Here is a 21586-nt window from a genome sequence, read left to right as displayed (position 1 = left end):
CTTGAGTTCTTGTGAGCTTGTGGCCAGCATACTTCGAATGCTTTTGTCAGCCAAGGGACAGCCAGATAAACTGTAAGACATGGTAGGACAGACAAGTAAGTTAATCTTCTTATTAACTGAACACTTTCAAACAAACACAACATAAAAATTAAAAAGTAAAAGTTTGTAATGCAGAAAAGCGATGGGGCAAGTGCTGTAATATTGAAATTTGTAATATAGTTAACCCTCTGAATATATTTAGATATCAACATTACTTCCAAAATTACATACTATAAATGTTCTTTGTGTTTTTTTTTGTTTGTTTGTTTTTTGTTTCTCTATGAACTAGTAAAATGTAACGAAAATATTTGTGGTTCCTGGGTTAACTACTTAAATGGTTAAGAATACTTTGGAAATTTTAGTAATCTATTTAAAAATAAAAGACGTTTATACAACACACAAATTAGCATGCTTTTAAGATCAACATATATTACTCAAAGGGTTAACACATAGTTCAACGTTTTACTTTGACAGCATTGTTGAGGTAAGCTGAAAACAATAAATTGAAAAGACAGAATCCACCATGAAAAAAATGAAGTCACACCTTCTATGTGAGGCGTAATTACCAGTCACATGACCACTCCCATCACACCCTGGTGTTGGACATCTGCCACCAAACAAAAACAAAAACAGCCAAAATAGTAAGTATGTTTAAAAAAAAAAAAAAAAAAACTTTTAAAAGTTTCATTGTTTCCAGTTTAGCTGCAATGACTGCAAGGGGTTTTAAGCATCCTAATCGAAAAGCTGCAAAATGAACAGGATTAAATGAAAATGGCGTCTCAATACAATATAGCATCTTTAAGAACAAGCAAATACACATTAGCTTATCACTTTACTTAACTGGCAGTTTGAAACATTTATATGCTGCAAATGTTGCATGCTCATACTGCAAGGCGTATATGTACTTGTTTGTTTAAGAGAAGACAAAGAGAAAAGGTTAAAAGGAGAAAAATAATTTCACCTCACATTATGCTTACGTTATTAAATCCTTTTTGCTCTCTTTGCATTGAGGGTATTTGGGTTTAGGACTTGGGATTGTTACTTCACCAGGATACCTTCTTTCTTCAAGGGCCTCTTGGAAAGGATCCAAATCTTCTGGCTACAGGCAAGTATATGAGAATTAGTTTCAAATAGGTGATGTTACAATTACATAAAATAAAGCACAGTCATCAAACATTATCTCCTTCTTTAACCTAGTCTGTCAGAGAAAAAATAACTAAATTATTTTATATACTTTCACCTATTAAACCTTTAAATAGTACTTAGACATTTTGATGCAGACTTCACAATATATGGAAATTAATTACGTTATTTAATTAGGAAAGAAAAAAAAAAAGCAAAAACACAGCTTTTTATATAACTGTCACAATATTTTCCTTTAAAAGAACTGATGTTTTTTTCTAAAGTCACTGGAAAATTGAGGAACAGGAAAAAAGAAGACTAAATGCAGCATCAAAAAGCCATCTTAATATTTTTTAACATTTTAGAACAAGTCAAAGATGAAACAGGAACAATTTTAACATCTGCTCACAGAATCTCAATTTGGGGAAAACCTCAATAGATCAGTCTGGAAAATTATAATTATATAATTTATAATTAACTTTATTGATGTATTCAGAAATTCAAAAGCATATATTTCAGGAATGAAGTGGCTGAATGCATTGATTTAGAGATTCCTGAAGACGGTGCTATAAACACCATAGTAGAAACATGATCTGCTTGCTCTGATAAACACTTCATACTGTATGTTTTACCTCACAGTTCCTTAATAATGACAGATTTCCTAATTTCAGTGAAATTAATGGCAAAACTGTGACTAACACTGGAACTAGAATGTATTCAGTATACCTAGTGAAAATGCTACTTTATTGTAAGTTTCAAAGGTAGGGAAAACAGATTTAAGTTTTAATTAAAATAGGCAAGAGATAAGTCACACACAAATAATTAGCCTAATTTTATAATTTATACCATGAAAACAAAACAAAACAAAACAAAAACCAAAGAACAATCTACAGAAGTCTCCAAAAGTCCAAATTATATTGAATGCAGTATTGTAAACTATGCAAATGGGTAAGGATTGAAGCTTGATGAACAAAATCAATTCAATTAAAACTTGTCAGCAGACTTTTTCAGTGTCTTGGCTCACACCAGAACACATCCCACATATTCTAAGTTTTAAAACATACAATAAATTCCCTAACTTGTTTTTCTTATTTGCCTTTTCCGTTTAAAGGATTCTGCTGTTGTCTTAGTATCTAAATTGAAAAGTAACACCAATTTCTAGTATACTTTCTCTGTATGTATTCTTGAAATTAAGCATTTCATTAATACAGACCCTTTCACACACAGAGTTATCAGAAGTGTGTTAGTAATCTACAAGAAGATTAGCTAAAATAGTTGAAAGCTTATATTCTGCTGCTTTTATTAAATTGATATCTAAGTAATACATGCTTTCAAATACTCAGCACATCATCTATGGTTTTCAAATTCAGTGGAATATCTTGTCTTGAGAGCTGATTATCCCAGTATTGCACAGTTATGTCAACTTGCTTATGTGGAATAGCATAATCTGGATATGGTGAAACCTCTTTACTGAAGAAAATATTTGTTAACAAGATGATGCTGTTTAGAAAACATGATTCACATTCATGGTTCAAATGTTGTCTTATGGAACTTAGTCACAGATCAGATGTGTGCCAGCATGATATATTTCTAAAGATTAATTAGCAGAAGTCCTTTTGCAGAAAATCACATTTTTTATCACCTATTTATTGTTTCCTCTTTCCCTTCAATTTTCAGAAATGCAATGAATTACAGAAAGTAGATTGCAATGAGAACTAATAGATGAAAAAGACATACATTAATCTCTTTGGAATCATCTTCGTCTATCCTACTGGGCTTCATTTTAGTGTAGTCCACTGGCAAGTCCCAGCAGTCACCCTCATTCAGTTGGTAACACCGGTTATTCATCACAGCTTGCCGTTGTGGTGACATTGGCTCCAGTGGTGTCAAAATGGTACAGCAACCATCTCGCTGCCTCTGCTTATTCATGCTCAGATCCAAGGTCCCATTTTCATCGACTTCCATATCAGGATTCTGTTAAAATAAGAAAAATATTGTTAATTCAGCTTCACACTATTAAACTGCTAAACTGCTACCTCTTTGTGCTCTTCAGTATATATGATTGCCTAGCAGAATGATAAAACACTTTTCCATTCCTGAATAGATTGTAAGCATTGAGCCCCCTCCCACACATAGCATGATGCTGTTACACAACATTAATGCTGTTCAAGTAGATTGCTTCCTGAATGGCTAATCTGATGTTTGGAGGAACAGGATATGAGTCTTCATTACACTCTCCTGCCACCCAGAAAACACGTGCAAAATTTGGGGTGAAAATTAGAAATATCTAAAGATATTTTCTTGTTGTCTTTTTGTTCTTGGTCTACTCTGTGACAGGTGAGTATCTTGAGTGTCTGTGAGTTAACATCTGCATAATTCTTGTTTCCAGTCCTGTCACCTGTCTGGGTGTTCAGAGAAAAAAAAAAAATCTTTTCTTTGTAAAGTACCCAAAGAAGTCCTTTTGGACACCATTTGGCCATGTTTTAGGAAGAGAAAATGCCTACAGATTTCACAGTTCCTTCACTGCAAATGCAATTGTATTGGCATTTTGTATACTACCCCTTATAATCAATAAATTTGGGTAAAGGAATATTTGTGACAATTTTTGTGGCAACTGAAGTATTGTGGAATTGTGAGTACAAGCTCTGACTTTTCCCTTTATAGAAACAAACAAATGTTCTCTGTTTTATTAGATGAGGGGAAATAAGACATCTTAAATGAAAATGAATTTTAAAAAAACTAAGAGCAAATAGAATAAAGGTGCCCACAAAGAATCCCTCATCTTTTCACAAATGAAACACTCCACAAGAAATTTGGTTTCAAAAGTGGTGTGAATGCTACTGACTCCTCATATGTCTAGCAACTTTCTCTCAAGTAACAAAAGCACCGTTAATGCAAATCCACCTTTTTTTTTTTTTAAAAAAAAGGGACTTGATCCCCTCTTAGAATCATTTATTCAGTTTTGATATAGGGTGAAACATTAGGAAAGAGGCCCTTCTGTTTTTGACATGTAAGACAATAAGCATTTTATTCCAACTTTTTCCATAGCATTGATACAGAATACAACTGTATTTTTTACATGCCAGAAAGAGGTTTCCCTCTTATATAGTATTAAATAAATGAATGTAAAAAGAAGCATTTGAAAACAAAATCATAAACCATTCCAGGTTAAACTATGTTTTATTACTAATACCTACTGTTAAGGGTTTAGTTTGTTATGAACGATCTACAGGCTTTGCACGACGGGGGCAAGAAACCTTTGTCTATATGCAGAAGAACAGAACATGTCTGCCATCTCAGAAGCTCTGCTATAAGTACAATAAAAATGTTTCCTCTGCACTGCATCTGTCTACTTAGCCATCTAGTGGTATCCTATATGTAGCACCGTACTGTTTGCTGGTACATGTTAAATACTCATTTTCAACAGCTATTAGAGTCAAAATTTAATGTTTGTAATTCAAAAATGAATATTCTGCTAACTCTTTAATGAATGTTAATAGTGCACTGTTTCTCTTTATATATAAAGCTTAAAAACAACATCTATCATTTTTTGTCTCTAATTTCATAATATATTAAAACTATGAACATACAAATCATCAGTGACCCTGCACTATTTTTCAGCACCTTTGAAGTCACCTGTACAGGAGGGTTTATTGTTTGTTTCAAATGTCGTAAGCAATGACTTAAGAACTGCAATATCACAGACACACATAGCATACAAGTACCATAGATTTCTTTTTACTAGATCTTACATTAGGTCCCATATATGATTTCTAAATGAAATTACATCATTAAATCTTAATACTTTCATAAATGTATGAATCAGACGATGTTTAGCAAAAAATTCTTTAGTGCAATTAAGACTTACTTAAGCAACTCAAACATCTTTTATAATTATAGATCTCACTCCTAAAAGACAAATTAAAAAAAAAAAAAAAAAAAGAAAAGGGGGAAGAGTGAGTACATGCTATCATGCTCTCAGTATAAACAGTTTATATACTGATTGGAATTTCCTGAGATACTTGTGAGCAATCTCCTTTTTTTTTTCTTTTTTTTTTTTTTTTCTGCTTAAGAGAGCTACCACATTATGTTAATTTTGAGGAAAATGAAAAAAAAAAAAAAAAAGGAAGATGTACTAAAGCTATTCTTCTTTCTATCAGAGGCACAAAGCTAGTGCAGAAAAGACGAATCTTCATCAACAAACAGAATTACTGATTTTTACCCTCGCACAGAGATCCTGAGGCTTAGTGGAGAGGTTCTGAGGCATCTCCCTGCAGCGGGTTGAGAGATTCAGAATAGCAGTAGCAGCCATGTGCGCTGCCTCCATGTCATGAGTATAGTCAAAGCTGCTCTTGCTGCAGGTACTGCTGGCACTGCTGCCTCCACCACAACTCATATTGCTGCTGCTGCTAGGGGCATAACTGCTTGTTGTGCTGCTGGTTGGACTTGAATTCTTACAGTAACGTTTAGCTGTGGGAAGAATATGACAAGGATGACTCAAAAGAACTAACATTCTGCATAAGTGAAGAGAAAAACAAATTGCTGGAGGTGAAATTTATAATGAGTAACAATAACCATTCCCCCCCCCCCCCCCAAAAAAAAAAAAAAAAAAGAATGATGGCTGTATTTCTTGATTTTTGTCTATGATTTTATATGCTAAATATGTGAGTTTGTATGAAATAACCTTCTGCACAAATCTGTATGATGTAATCATGAATTATTCTGTCAGGCTGGATTTAGAAAAGAATAAAAACACAAAGAAACACTGCTTTTACCCCACGTATACAGTCAGACAGAAGGTAGGATCTGCTCAGGTCACTCAGTTTTGTTAACGAGGGGCAACATAATGTTACCATAACATTATGGGACTTTTTTCATAGTTACATGAGCAAATGTAATTGTAAGGCCTAGACTCCCCAGAGCTACTGGAGAACAAGCCCACTATAAGCTAATGGGCTTGGGTCTCCGGACCAAAGTGCTAACCGTATGTCCTTAAACACTTCATATTTCCTAACAGGTTCTTCCTACACCACATTAGGTAATTAGCCATCAGAAAGGAGAGGAGGAAGAGAACATGATGAAAGTAGAAAGAAGGTGGATCCACACCATGGATCTCACATAGGCAAAAGCAGTGGCTGTATAAATGGAAACAAATGTAGTGAAACAACCCCATCTTCAAACATGTCAAGTGCCTACAAATCTGTAAAAACAATACAGGCCAAAGATACTCACTCCTGCTTGCACTGAGGACAGAGGCACTCAGCTGTATTCTGGCTGACAGAAACCACTAATGCACTGACAAAGCTCACTTCCATCCCATTTAAATACAATTCAGAACAGTTGCTGCTTTTAAGAACTGTTCTTTGCAGCCAAACGTATTACAATAATAATGCAAAACAGTCCTATTAGCCCACTTATTTCTTCAACCTTCTTCCAAATTAACTATTTAAAAGCATTCTATAAAATGCAAGAAAGCATTGTCTGTTCTCCTAAATCTAAAAGTTTATGTATTTTCATGTAAAATAAAAGTCAAGGTCAGAGGATACATACATGGATATTACAGTGACTGTTTCCCCTTTAGAGAGACACATATACTGCAGAGATCATACCATATAGCACAGTATAACAATAACCAACTAGCATGCTGATTAGAGAGCTATACAAAAAAAGGTCAGACCCTAGCTAGAGCTCTTCTGTGATGGGTTCCATTTAAATGCCAGACTCTTCAGGTGTATTTGTCTGAGCAGACATACATATAATAATCTGCTCCCATGAGCACAGCCCATTTGTGAACCACAGGCTGCTGTGGTAGGCAGGCAGGGTTCAAAAGAAGATTCTGAAAGTAAAATATCTCTGCTAGAGCTTATGTCATCCTTCTTCTTTCTCTACAAAACTGAAAAAATCATGGCACTATTTTTACTGTAAAGGAAATAGCGTTTCACTTAATTCATAGCGTTTCACTTAATTCATAACAGATGGAGTTTTCTCAGGAAAGCCACATAATGCACAGGGTGTGATTTTTTTTTTTTTTAAGTGAAATGAATGCTAAACATTCATCACTTTTCTTTGTTTTGAATACATAGTATCACTACTCTAGCAGAGTATCCCCTAATAATAAACCTGTGAACAATTTCTCCAGAGTTTCATCTTTAATATAGTAGTCAGTGGTGGTCATTAAAAATTCAGCATTTATCCATTGTTACTTTGCAATGGTATCCAAGACAGACAAGAATTTTCCTATACTTCAGGAAGAAAATAATTGAATAATTCAGTTTTTACTGTGTTAACACAGCAAGCACCCTGTACCGCTAAACTTGTCAAATTAAAAATATCTTTTAAAATTCATATGAACAAATAAGACTTCTGTTACTAGTAAAAATGTTAGTCTTCTTATAGGAAGTCACATTTAAACAAACATAAGAGACATGCTATATGGGAAATCATATATATAAGAATGTGTGTTAAAGAAAGGGAGGGAAACAGGCAGCTTTATAGGTAAGACTAACCACCAGAAACTCATGCATGCTCTGATATGGACTCCTCTGTGGCCTTGGTTAACCTATATTATCCCTTGAACTCATTTTCCCTATAAATATAAAATTGCTTCTAAAATTTAGTTGTGTTGTGATTACTTGCATAACACTTTGAAGGTGTAAAGTGCTATAAGCATGCTACACGATTGTTAGATTTTAGATTACCAATGATTTAAGCAAAACTTGGAGAGAAATGGCCATGGTCATTTTAAAATTACTGTAAGTGTACATTTTAAAACATGTCACATAGCCCAGTCTGTTCATTCCACATTAGCTTTTCAGGAGAAACAAAGATGACTAATTCATAATGAATTAAATCAAGTCCATCTCTAAGGAAGGGAAAACTACATTGTTTCAATACCAGGCAATTCTGCTTGCTAGTAGCCCAACTCCGTGGCACCAGGTTTGAAGATCTGCAGTCCAGCTATGCTTTATGATCCAGTAGTGAAACCAAATGTGGAAAATGCTTTTCCTGTTAAATAATAGACGCAAGTCTAACCAGCTGCATATCCATCCAGCGTGCTGGCCTCCCACTGGGCATGCGTAGGGACTGTTTACAGAGAACCTCTCTAAGTTTACAGTCTCCTCTTGCTAATTAATGGAGGAGTGGAAGAGATCCCAACAACTTAAAGGACTAAACTCAGATATTTGGTATGGAATTAAATTCTACCCAGCCACCCTCATCCTCAGTATTGCCTAAACATGGAATCTGTTACATAAATTAATTACAGTTTCAACATGTTTTATGACTCACAGTGACAAATTCATCTCACCTAATTTCAAGTATCTGACCTAGTCATTACAGGCTTTCTCTAATTGCGTGGAAAAAAATAGGAACTTTCAGGTGATGATTCACCTGGTCAGTTTTAAATATGTACTTCAGGAGGAGATGAATTGCATCAAAGAAGCATCTATCTTCCTCCATGGATTTGAAAAGGGTGACTAGCTCAGGCAGAGGTGCTAGCTATTGTAAAATTCTAGACATGGTGAAATGAATCCCACCCTTAGTGTTTTCTCAGTGTTTTGATAGAAGGTCCCAGTATTGTCTGTGGGATGAGAGGAGCTCCTGTCATCACCTGAGAAACTGGAACAGTTGCTATCTTCTCTGCCTGCTGAGTCCAGATGTTCTTATCTCTGCTGCTGTATACCATAAACCCAATAAACCCAAGATGTGATCCACCATGAAACTGTTATCAAAGACAAAGCAAGTCCACAAACACAACCAGTACTTACTCCTAAACAATTATCAGAGCATCCTATCTCACAATATAATGTACCCATTTTCTTTTTCTTTTTTAAATAAAGTTTACTGAAAAAAATCAAGAAAAGAATCCAGAGGAGCTATTTATGTTCATGTCACTCACAACCATACACTATTGAACATATAATCCCTTTCTCTGATGATGAAAATACAATGCTCGTTTACAATTAAAAAAAAAGATTGAAACATGAAGTTATTGATTTTTCATATCCTTAGACTATTTGTCTCATCTTATATAGTCAGAAAAAATAATCTGCTGCTTACTTATAAGTATTCCAGATAACTTTGGCTTCCTTTCAGCTTTTTCAGTATGACTTTTCAGAACTAAATCTGCTCTTATATAAATGTGCTTGCTGACATACATAATAGGTGTGCACTCTGTACCTCCATAATGGCTTTGGCATAATTTATTTTACACCCGACTATAAAATCAGCTAGAAATACTGAAAATTTCTTGTGGAAAAGTGGCTCTTTTAAGTGAAGTGACTCTTCCTGAAATCACCTTCATATTCAGTTATTTCCAGTAGCTATCATCAAAATCCTTGTCCCATTGAAAGTCAGTGGCAAGAATTTAGTTAATTGTTCTATGACTTTAGGTGATTTTCCTGAGGAACTTTAAAGCCCTTTGCACATTTAAGACAAACATAACAGAGTGGCTGTGTAATATCAATTACAGGGGGATCCTAAAGGTTTCATGAATATCACTGATTGGGTACAAAGAAAAACTCAAATGATGTTCTGTGTCTGAGACCATGTCAGCATGGTCAAACAGTACACACATCACTTGGAAACAGCTACAGCATATGCCACCTGCTGCAGAGTCAGTGATATTGAGTAAATCCATAGGAAATTTGCCTTCATTTGGCAAACAACCTGCTCCAGGTGTAATAGGCATTAACTGTTCTGAGTACACAAGAACAACATATACTTGCTGTACCAGCATGAATCACATGTATCACGGTCCCTCAGTACTCTCTGGCTTAGATAATGGAGCAGCGAAACAATATTGTACATATCTAGCAAGATTAGTAAAAAGATTGGATAGAAGTAAAATTTATTATTATACTAATTTATGTCAAAGGAAGATGAGAGTGTAGAAAGACAGCTGTATCACCCTAATCTTTCATTATTTAAGGCCACTGTTGAACTTGTATTCGATGTAACATGTATTTTTAAGTTCTGATGATTTGGAAAAAAAAAAAAGTGTAATTTCTAATTCTTTGCTGAAATAGGGTCTTAAATGAGAAAAAAATATATATTACTTGCTTAAACATCAATAATTTGATCCATAAATATGCATATCCACAGATTCCCTAGCAATACACTGATTCTTCTGCAAGAGTAGACAGAACATACACACAAGAGTTGATATCTCATTTTTTCTTATATTTACCTTATATCATTAGTTTACTAAGTGCAGTTAGAGCTACTGCATTACCTTTAATAATGTTCAAGCTCTTATTCTGACAGGCAAATAAGACGAGTGTATGAGAGAAGAAAAAGGGGCATTTTTACTCAAAAAATGTGTTGCCTTTCATAACCCGTCTCCTTTCTGCTATAGTGGAAGAACATGCCTGTCGATTCTATGAGAAAAAAAAATCCAAAATATCAGAAATATGAAGGCAGGATCTGTAACAATATTCCCTTTCTCCACTTACCTACTTTTGAATGTCAGAACCTGCATTCAGACGTCAGCATAAATTGTTCTATATAGTATATTTATTTCTGTTTTCCTAAACAAAAATCTGACACCTGCTTGAAATTTCCTATGGTAGTCTGTGAGTAGCATAAAATATTCTAACAACGACAACAAAAAGATAAAGGCACTTGTTTATTATTATTATTATTATTATTATTATTATTATTATTATTATAATTATATATTTAACTTGTATTGCTCTGAAAAAAGCTACAATCCAAATCCTCTATTATTTATGATGTAGTTCATTTTTTTCCCCTAAAAAAATCCTCTTGCCTGATGGACACCATTGTCTTCTCCTAAACTGAAGTCATGTTTAGTCTAATTTTAAACATATTACTTATGTGAGGTTTTCCAGAGAATTCAACAGGTGTATTCACAAGGACAAAATGAGCAGAAATGCCTCATTAAATAAGTAGCAGTGATTTCTGAAGTGCAATGAGATACAGGTTTTCCACTTCCACATCCCCATAGAGTAAGTATGTTATCTTTATGAGTTACCTGAACTACTGTACAGAAGTGAGAATACTAATGTGACCCATGAGGCCAGGTCTCCCAGATGGCAACATAACACACTGCTCCTGCACCACAAGAACTAGCTCTATTATTCAGCTTTTATTGCAATCTCAACACATCCCAGGAGCTTAATAGCTGGAGGTGTTCTTTTGCCAGTGCAACAATTGTGAAGCAAGAACCGAATAAAACAACAGTTTTTAAAAAAGCCTTTAAAATATCTTACACATGACAGCATTCCTCATAATACTATATGAACATGAAAACATGTCTTAATTGTATGATGTTTACATATACAACAACAAGATTAACTGCAAACTTGTCTCTCATGTATAAGAGTGTGCACCTCCTACCATCATATCCTTTGGGGGATATATCTCTGGATTGCACCTTGGGAGCTATGGCTCTCTTGCCATAGGCATGGTTGTCATAACTGTTATATTCAAACGTAGTCTTAGAGTATTTCTCTAGTTCCTTGGCCAAGTTGGAGCGGGGTGTGGTGGTGGGGACATTGTTTCTGTAGCCATACTGAGGGATCTCCAATTGCTTAACAAAGCACATGGGCCTAGAAATTAAAGATATGTAAAGTTTGTTAGATGCAGTTCAGTTTAATGTGTTTGTGCATAATTTATATTTCAGATTAGAAAATCGTAGTTATTTCTTGTACTCAAGAGACAGCAATATACTATTGCATTTGCTTGGTTTGGTTATTTTCAGCAGACAAACAATATATATTTTCTTGAACAAAACCTAGACAAAACTAATTCTAATACCACTAAATGTACCCTGTACCTATTTTAAAATTCTGTTTTAAAATACTTCAGGGTTTCCCTTTCCCAATGTAATTGCATCACATAGCAAACATTTTCTCTTTTGGGAGGTGAAGCAAAAAGGGGTAAGTGGACCGACAGAAGAGGTTTGGACAAATTCCTTTAAACGTCAAAAACAAAAATTAGCAGTGGAAGCTCCATTTAATCAATAGAGTTTCCTCTAAATTTCTTTCAACAGAGTTGTACGCTGTTTTCCTGTATGTTTTCCATTGGAGTTAGTCCTGTTTCATCCTGTTGCATTCTTCAGTATAAAGATCCAGGTTAATTTTGAGAAATACACACAAGATTCTCACAATCTCTGTGGACTTTGTGCCACTGCCTCACAGGTCCTGCTCACCCTTAAATGCAAGGTTCTGGCAGGAGCTGTAACTCTTGCTACACAGATACACACATGAAGGAAGTTTCTGCGAATGAATACAGAATAAAAATATCAGCTAAATTTCTCTTTCCTTTAGGGTCAGAGAGGATAATCAGGAAAAGCCCCAACTGATCTTTCAGGTCACTGAAGTAAGTTTTGAAATAGTGAAGGAATGCTGTAGTGAACTCCTCCACTGTCACTCTGTCTTCTGCATGTGGACACAGAAGTCATCAGCTCTCAATGTATAAATTAAGTAAATAAAGGTCAGATCCTGCAAGCTTTACCTACATAAGAAAGTGTTATATAAATGAGTCATAGGAAGCAAATGCTACACAGTGATGCATGTCTACCTATTGCATTTAGCAGGAGGTAAGGATGATGAACAACACACCTGAAGTGCTTCTGCTGGAATCAAGAATCATATCAAGCTTGTTTTTTTATTTCTTTTGTTTTCTGTACTGCATTTATAAACAGAGGAAATAGAAGGAACATTCACAGGATCACAATTCAGTCAAGACCAGAAGAATCATCATGCTGGCTGACAAAATGGGATGTGATGTCTAGTAAGAATTAAGTTTGAGTATAATGTTTTTTGTTGTTGTTGTTGTTGTTGTTTTTTTCTGAAAGAATTCTTTTTCATATAATTTAGTCAGGATATGTATGTAAAGATCTGCCAAAAAATCATATTATTCATACTATTCCATTTGACTTATGTATGCTCATTTCTTTAGACAGGTTTCCTCCAAAATACAGGGTGCTCATGTATACAATGAGCTGATATTAATAGTATTTTGATCCTATCTCAAGATAATCTACACTTAGCTAAAAAAATGCAGCTCAATTCCTGCACATTCAATGCAAATCCAAAATTTCTACAGAACAGAAGTCTTATGAATTTGACTTCTTTCAAAGAAATTTTAAATGCAGGTGGGATGGAAACTGGCATGAGGACAAATATTCAGAATTTACTCTTGGAGCATCTCTGTCTCCCCATCAGACACCTGCATGTAAATATAATAACTCCCAAGTTCTTCATCTTAAATACTTCAATGACTTAATGGTAAAAGGGAAAGCAGGAGATAAGATGAAAACATTGGGTGAACTGCCTATAAAATTTGAAACACAGTGCAGACTCACAAGCAAAGTTAAAACTGCTATGCAACTTCCTAGGGAGTTTGCCAGCAAACTAGATGAGCTTTTGAGTAGTTGCCTTCTTTGTATGGTATCTGACTTCAGTGACTTCTTTCTAATGAGCAGTGTTAAAAACCACTGCATTTTTCATTTGCCTTTTTCCATAAGTGAGAAACCATGTTATTCCCTCAAAAGATCTTTTTTTATTAACAGGTTTAAAGAATCTTTCTCTAAGAAAACTGTCTGGGATGCTATACGAAAAATAGCATAACCTGAATTAGGGACAGTTAAAACAAAGCCCATCAAAAATAATCCGAGGAACATAAAAAAGGTCAATAAGCTCTACAAAAAATATTCTGCAGATGTGAACCATAATTCTGTGTTCTTAGGTTTATTAGTGTTTTTTTGAAAAGACCATCAAGATTAGATGAAGTTTAAGAGAATATGCAAAGAATAATGTTGTTAATACAGTAGAAAATTTTCATTTTAAGCTACCCTATCAGATTTTAAATCTAGAGGATAACCAAATACTAAGAAACCTACAGGATCAGTAGGAAATTCTGGGAACTAAAGCTGTGGCCCTTCCTCCATGTTGTTCACAACAGCTGAGAGGGATGTACCTAATCTAGCCCACAAATATCTCAGTATCCATGGAGAAATTCTGCAGCTCTTGGGGCATCATCAATATAAGGCTTGTAAAATCATGCAGAAGTCTAGTCCTTTTACATGTATCCTTCACACTTCAGCTCCTTAGAAACAATTTTTTCCACCCACATATCTCAAAAGAAGAGACAATAGCACAAAGCTGGATACAGCTTTGGGTAAATGCAGAATCCTATGTGGATGAAGAAAATGGGTATAATTATGTCAAATTGGTTCAAGGTCCTTCCCATTAAAAATTTAGGACAATTTTTCTCTTTGCATCCTTCCTGGCAGTGAGTGGGGAAAGAGACAAAGAACTATATCTGACCTTATTTTGGAATCTAAGCTACACACGTCATTTTTCCACGTGTCCTGTCAAAAGGTCTACTATCGTTTTGGTAATGCAGATAGGGCTTCTGGTTTAATTTAAACTGATATTTACTAGTAAAAGCCTGCTGAAAAAACCAAGACTTACCGGTAAATATTAGTTTATTCCCAAAAGATACCAACTTTTTTCACATTGTTCTTAGACTTTGCACTCCAGCAGTCATCTTTACACCAAACAATGCCTAAGACAAAAATGAGCTTTTCAGCTTTACATGTATTTGCCAAAATAATTACCAACCCTCCCCCATGTAAATTGAGTGGGAAATATATTCTGTGAGAATTGGATCCAGAAGCCCTAATTCTAAATCTTCTTTAAAGGAGATATATATGTATATACAATGTATATAAATATAAATTCTCAGATTAGGTGAATGTGTGATGAATTCTGCATAATAATAAGTATTATAGTGATTTCTAATACCTTAAAACCCGATCTGATGCCTGGTTTGATTTTGACACATCACAGTTCTGATGCTTCTCTTGAGCTTTAGCCAGTTTCTCTGCTGCAGCAATAGGACATCCAGAGAGGCTGCAATTACAGAAAGGAAATTTAATTGTCTTGTCCTGCGTAGTTTCACATTATAGCACTGATCCAATTACTCCTTCTCCTCCTTAGCCTGCATCAGGAAGAATCTGAAGGAAAAGACTTTCCAAAAGCTTTTTGGTCATATGTATTTTCTCTAGACTTCCTTTCTTCTGTTTTCAAAGTTGCGTGGTAGATCTTATAACTGCTCTTCTCTGACTGTATATGGGTAGATTATTTATGGATGTCAGCCAGTGAACATACCAGTAAGAGAGGAGAATATACCCTGGAATCTACTGTGCAGCTCTGTTAGCAGACTTGTGACCTTTACACATCTACAAATGTTGCCAATGAAATGTCTGCTGAAGATGATTAAATGATAGTACCATTTAGGCCAAATTTTGTGCTGCTTCACACTTCATTCAGCTCCATTAACTCCAATCTTTTTGCAAGGCATAAAAAATGAGTGCAAAATTTGGCCTAGGGTCTCTAAATCTACATCTCAAATATGTTATGCTTAGTGTTTGTTCATGACTTTCAAGCACTAAGGTATGTTTCCTAATAGTAGATGATGTAACATGAAAAGAAATTGCACTTGAATTAAAATTCAATTAAATTTGCAAATGCTGTACTACTATTAAAGTGACTAAAATATGCCTGATTCTTCTGGAAAAGATTTAGAACAGCGAAAAACAAGTATATTGATCCAGCAGATGGTGCTCTTAGTGAAGCTGTAAAAACCTGTGACCTGACAATGGAGGGGGTCCTTTCCTTGTCACAGTCTATCGAACACTTATGTGACCGCAGCTCTCTGTGTTCTCCACAGGAAAAGAAATTAAAATGAAAGGCAAATCAGCGCATTCCCAGATGTTCCTTTCTCCAAAGGAAAAACAAAATAAAAAATGAAGCAGAGCAAAATGCCACCAAAAGCTGCAGAAAGAGGTGAGCACAGACTGCAGACTGCTCTCCTCAGCCCTCCCTCATTGTCCTAGATCTGCAGAGGGGTGAGAGTGCTCTGGAGTCATTACCAGAGGGCAGCTGCTCTCTACTGACATACTCTTCTTCAATCACCTCTAATATTCTAGTAGGTATCCAACCAAAATTGAATGCTGCTTTGAGCAGTAATAATCCCCAAAACCTCCTCAGAGATTTTTGCTGCGTCTAGTAGCAGCATCACTACAGAGAGAAAGGGTACCCGAGTTTCTTGATGAGGTACCCACGAGAGTCCAGGAGGCATGTAAGGGGGGCTCCAGTAACCCGTAAGACTGAAACATCCAGCACCTGTGTAATCCTTAAGCCTTCATGTTACAATTAACAGTAAAAAAAGAATTAGATAATAGGAACTTTGCATCCTTTTACCCTCTGCTCACATTTCCTGGATTTTTTTTTTCCTAAATTGTAAGGAAATAAGCAAGACCTCATTATTTGAGGAAAAATTATGACATACTAAAAGTTATAGTAACTTTTTTTTTTTTTTGTGATAGAATTTAAAAGGCAGGTGACATCCCTTGTATAAGAATCTATTATTAATTTTAGGAAACTATAGAAAAGTTGTATGTTTTCTCAATCTTCCTTTGTTTGACTATTATATTGAGCATTTTGGCTTCTAATTTTTAAATTTAATGAGACATTTTCATAATGTTTCTTAATCAAGCAAATTCTACTTTAATTATATCTGAATAAAGATTTGAGGGTTGAGACTAATTTTTTTTTTTTAGTTGAAAAGTTAACTCTTACAATGTCTGTGTATTCAAACATTGTTTCTCATGTATAAATATCATTTTTAGGGGTAGAGTGGAATTTTTCATGCATTATAAAATAGTCTCTGAGAGAGTGAAATGTGAGGACAAGAACTCTGTCCTAGTCTTGATGATATTGGCAGACTCTTCCTTGTCCCTGTGACAGAGAAGAAGTCATACCATTCATTTTGCATCACTGCTAATACCAATACAGAAAGAAAAAAAAAAAAAAAAAAAAAAAAAAAACCACCACACCCAAAAACCTAACGGATGATTAAAATGTCTTCTGTGAATCAATTCATCCATACTGAAGCGAATGACACTTGTCCTCCCCAGAAAATACATGAAAAAACTCTTTACTCTTTAAAGCAGATAAAGCACATGAAGCACCATCTGTCAATCTTAGAAACAAAACAACAGAACACACACTCACACTTCCCCCCCAGCCATGGACTGCTAGAAGGGCTGCAGTTCGGAGGCCACTGTTCCCTCTAGATTGGTGTCCAGTGATGGCATCCTTACCTTCGGTGGGAATTCCTGTTGCTATTTACGTGGCCCCGGCCTGTGCAGCCTGGTGTAGGACACTTAAGAACATTTTCATGCATGGCAGAACTTGACAAGGAGAGTAAGAGAAAACAGCAGAGTATGAAAACAAGAAAAAAAATCAAATCCCAGTATATATGAAATCATTTTAAAACAAAGCAGGATTCATTAACAACCAGCATTCCTCAAAATACACGTGACACACATAGCCAATAAAGGCCTGATGAGGGAAGTAAGTATTGTGACCCTACTCTCTTTAACACAGGGCAACAGTGGAAGTTAGGTACAGAACCTATAATCAATGTATCTTCAATGCAACAGTGAAGCAGAAGACTTCCAACATCTTCTTCATACAAAAACACTGAGCAAACACCAGCTCAACAGTAAACTGTGAGCTAGCAACAATCCAATGAAAAATATGGACTCAAAAATTCTTTCAGGAAATGTATGTGCTCAAAATATACAGCTTTATATACACAGTATCAAACTCGAGAATGAAAATCTGCTCTCAAGTTATACTGGTAGAACACTGAATTATTTTAAATATACCTCAGAACAACCCTGATTAGAATTTGATACTAGCTATAGACAGTCCAATTGATCTAGGGCCCAGTTCTGCCCACATCCACATAGAAATACCATTCATATCTATATGACAAGCAGAACTGGTCCCTTTATTTTAACTTGCATTGTCCACAGATGTGAAAATCGCAATGGATAGATTATTATTATTATTATTATTTTAAAGACTGAAAACTAAAAAAAAATATTTTAAAAAGCAATTAAAAATGAGGGATGGTAGAAAACAAAACAAAGCAACAACAACAACAACAACAAAAACCTTTGTAAAAGAAACAAGTGGTACAAGCTTAAGCAAATAATCTGCTTTACATCTGCATCCATTGCAAACTGAATGGAAAATTGACTCCCAAAGCTGCTCAGAGCAACTCTTTTTGGAATCATAAAACTCATGCTATGAAGTGCCAAATTATCAAGAGCTTTTTGGTAACACTAAACAGTTTTGAATGATGTGAGACATATCTTAATCCATGTCTCAGAGCTGGATTGGCAGTATATCACTCTATGGAAAGAGGCCATCCAGATCTTACAAAGTTCCAGTTTTCTCATACAAGAAACTAGTCTGGAAGCCTGTATTTAGTTCTCACTCAAAAAAAGTTCTAATAAAATCAGTGAATTCCTTGACTGAGTAAAGAACTGAATAAAAGCTGTTCAGAGACTTGAGAAATTAACCACATATACTGATTAAAAGATAACCATCATCATCACCCCTTCATCAGTGTACGAAAATGTGTATAGATGCAAAAGCTTTACTCTGAAATTCCCACTATTCAAAGCTGTTCTTGAAACATGCTTTCACAAGGCCAACATCACAGGAAAAAATAAAAAGATGAGCTCACCTTTTTCATTTTAATCAGGTACAAGAGCATGCAAACAGTTTAAAGCTATATTCTTCTTTGATTTACAAAGTCTTCTAAAGAGCCTTTTATTTACCATTTATAAAAATGAGAGAACTTTGAGCAACTGAAAAAATATTTGTGCTTCAGAAAATTACAGGGTCTTGCAAAGGAGAGAAATGAATCTATCTGTTCTACTGTATTCAGAGATCGACCAAGATGCAGCAGTTTCCTAGAGCACTTCCTCATTACTACTTGGAGAAGAAGCCACTCTACCATGAAAGAGGAAACTTCTTTGTCTGCTACTCTTGGTGTGCGGATCTATTTCCACTTTTCTGTCTTTCAGAAACTACTTCCTTTGGAAATTGGGGAACATTTAAGTCTGTCTTTAATGTTTCCTTTAGTCATTTATAAATCTATTGAGATTAGGTCTGTAAGTGCTGATGGACAGTGGGGATTTTAGGCTATAGGACTCAACAGAATAACTCAATTTTTAAATTAGTGTGAAAAGAGAACTGTATCTTAGGTAGATGCCTGTCTGGCATATAGCAACATAGAGCAATTAGCTTCAACAGAACTATGCCATTTCTACCAGCCAAGGAGGTTGATTTCTAGAAATGGAGCTCTCTGTCTTCTGATTAATGTCTGTGTCTGGATGGGTGAACCTCCCTCATACAGAATCCATTGATGTGTCAGGAAATTCTACCCATGTAAATTACAGGGAATATTGCTCAAATCCTGAGGTGTATAACTAAGTAAACAGTCAGATTGTTATTTTTAAAAATATAAATTATCTTAAGATAAACTATGTTTAAGACACAACAACAACAAAGGAAAGGGGCTGCAAAATTTTTTCAAGTACAATTATTCCTGTACAAGACAAACAGGGACAGTTGATGTGACATCTGCACGCAGAAGAATAAGCAGTGCACATCTTCTGGAAACCTTTTTCTCTGTTGACTGAATAGATCTATTTAAAAAACAACCTAGCATTCTTAAAATCAAAGAATACAGCTTTAAAAGTTGTTCTTTTAGTGTAAAAGTTAGTAGAGAATGGAAATGATGGAATAAAGGAAAAAAGTATAACACAGAACAGTTGACTAAGTTGAGACAAACCATACTGAAAAATAAAATTAGTTTTTAAATAAAAGGTTTATAAAGCATGCTAGAAAAATCTTTGTAGTTTTATCCCCAGTTTCATGAAACAATGTGAACTTACTTTCTGGAGGGACCCTATCTTTGTGTGGGCATCCTGACAAACTGCGGTGATGGGGGTAAAGCCCCGTTACATGGCCAGTTCCATCACACCAGGGGTAGGACATTTGCTCTCTTTCTTTTCTGTTCTTGAGGGATCTATAATTTACAACAAATGTGTCAAGTGAATGATGCTTTACACATTTCTGTTAGAAGGTTCATTTAATCATGTCATTTACTCTTTGGTAAATGTTTTTTTTTTTTTTTTTTAAATGAAAACTAGAAGAAACAAACAACAAAACAAACAAAAAAACCCTTCTACTTCTTAACACAGTTTGGTCACTTTTATCCCATTATCTTCTTTTCAGACTGCAGGCTCCTATGATCATAGCAGTATCCATTCAGAGTGATTGGAATGTGACCTTTTTGTAGCAAAGCCATACCACTGTCAATCAACGTTCTGCTGGCAAGCATCAGCTCAAGGGTGTAAGGTCATTTGGAAACTGTTTAGTTGGAGTTTCCCTTCTTCACGCTCTTATTTGCCTGATTTATTAAATTCTGCAAACGTATTGTCAAAGAAGTTCAATGTCCTTAGAGTAGCAAACCCAGCTCTTTAACATAATGATTCAATGATTCAGCATAAATAAATCCTTTGTCCAAGGTTCTCTGAGCAGAGCTCTGTTTTCTTTAAATTCATTATAAACAGTAAAAATATTCCTTTCTCTTTAATAAATTATGGTGGGGTAAACCTGTAATCAGAATTATTGAAAGTAGCACTTGCTGTGTAAATTTGTGCCATTACAAAAATGCATATATAATGCTTGAATATTCATATGCTTTAAAAGGTTAATGACCCTTTTAGAATGTTGTTGGATCTTCTGTCTACAAATCAATGAAAGTCTGAATAGATATTTTTTCAACAAAATAAGGTTTTCTGCCAAGAAAGTAGTGGAACTGCTGATGAAATTTATCTTGAACTAGAATTTGCTCACATACTTTATCAGCTTGTTTCCTTTTACAGAACATCTGCAAATAACATTCCTAGCCTTCCAGACCAGCACATGATACAAATCACATCTCATCATTTTGATTACAGTTGTCAGATTTTGGAGACTATTCCAAATATTTATATTAGTATTGAAGGAATAAAATTCAGGATACTCTAACTGCTACCATTTTGGATCACAATCAGACAACATCCCCTTTCCATCTTTTTCAGTCCCAGCCTCCTTTCAATACCCAATCTGAGCTATCCTCATTTAAGTGTTTTTTGCTGCTCTTGTCATTGCTCCTGCTTCAGGAACTTAGCTTTCTCTCTGGAAAATAAGATTTTGCTATGTGTTTTTTACAAAGTCTTTCTTACATTAAATTCCATCCCAGCTTTAATAAAGCAACCCTCAGTACAATCAGTAGAAATTTCAGTACTTTGCAGACCTTCACACACAATCCATTTTTTTAAGCATGAATAACCCCACTTTTTAAAGCATGAATAAATAGAATCCAGAGCTCACATTCAGTTGTGGACTTCTTTTTCCTTGATTTCCCTCTAGTAGTTTTTATGAATATACTCTTACATTCCAAGTCCATACGAAACGCCTTCATTTTAGAGAAACTCTTCAGCTCTTTTCAAATGACTCTCCGTGTTTTAAATCCATTC

At 35.0% G+C, this 21586-nt stretch overlaps 1 protein-coding gene across 1 annotated transcript in view; it reads right to left on the bottom strand.

Annotated features, from left to right (window-relative positions):
• Positions 1 to 21586, bottom strand: part of MYT1L (myelin transcription factor 1 like) — a 319918-nt gene that overhangs the window by 56499 nt on the left and 241833 nt on the right. Inside the window, 9 exon segments of the mRNA XM_040552858.1 lie at positions 2 to 70; positions 1017 to 1138; positions 2899 to 3135; positions 5384 to 5631; positions 11521 to 11732; positions 14937 to 15044; positions 17300 to 17389; positions 19951 to 20044; positions 20047 to 20088. Coding sequence (XP_040408792.1) covers positions 2 to 70; positions 1017 to 1138; positions 2899 to 3135; positions 5384 to 5631; positions 11521 to 11732; positions 14937 to 15044; positions 17300 to 17389; positions 19951 to 20044; positions 20047 to 20088 — 1222 coding nt within the window.

This window comes from Cygnus olor, chromosome 3 (assembly GCF_009769625.2).
Source record: "Cygnus olor isolate bCygOlo1 chromosome 3, bCygOlo1.pri.v2, whole genome shotgun sequence".
NCBI classification, from domain to species: Eukaryota; Metazoa; Chordata; class Aves; order Anseriformes; family Anatidae; genus Cygnus; species Cygnus olor.
This window is presented reverse-complemented; position numbering and strand designations above follow the sequence as displayed.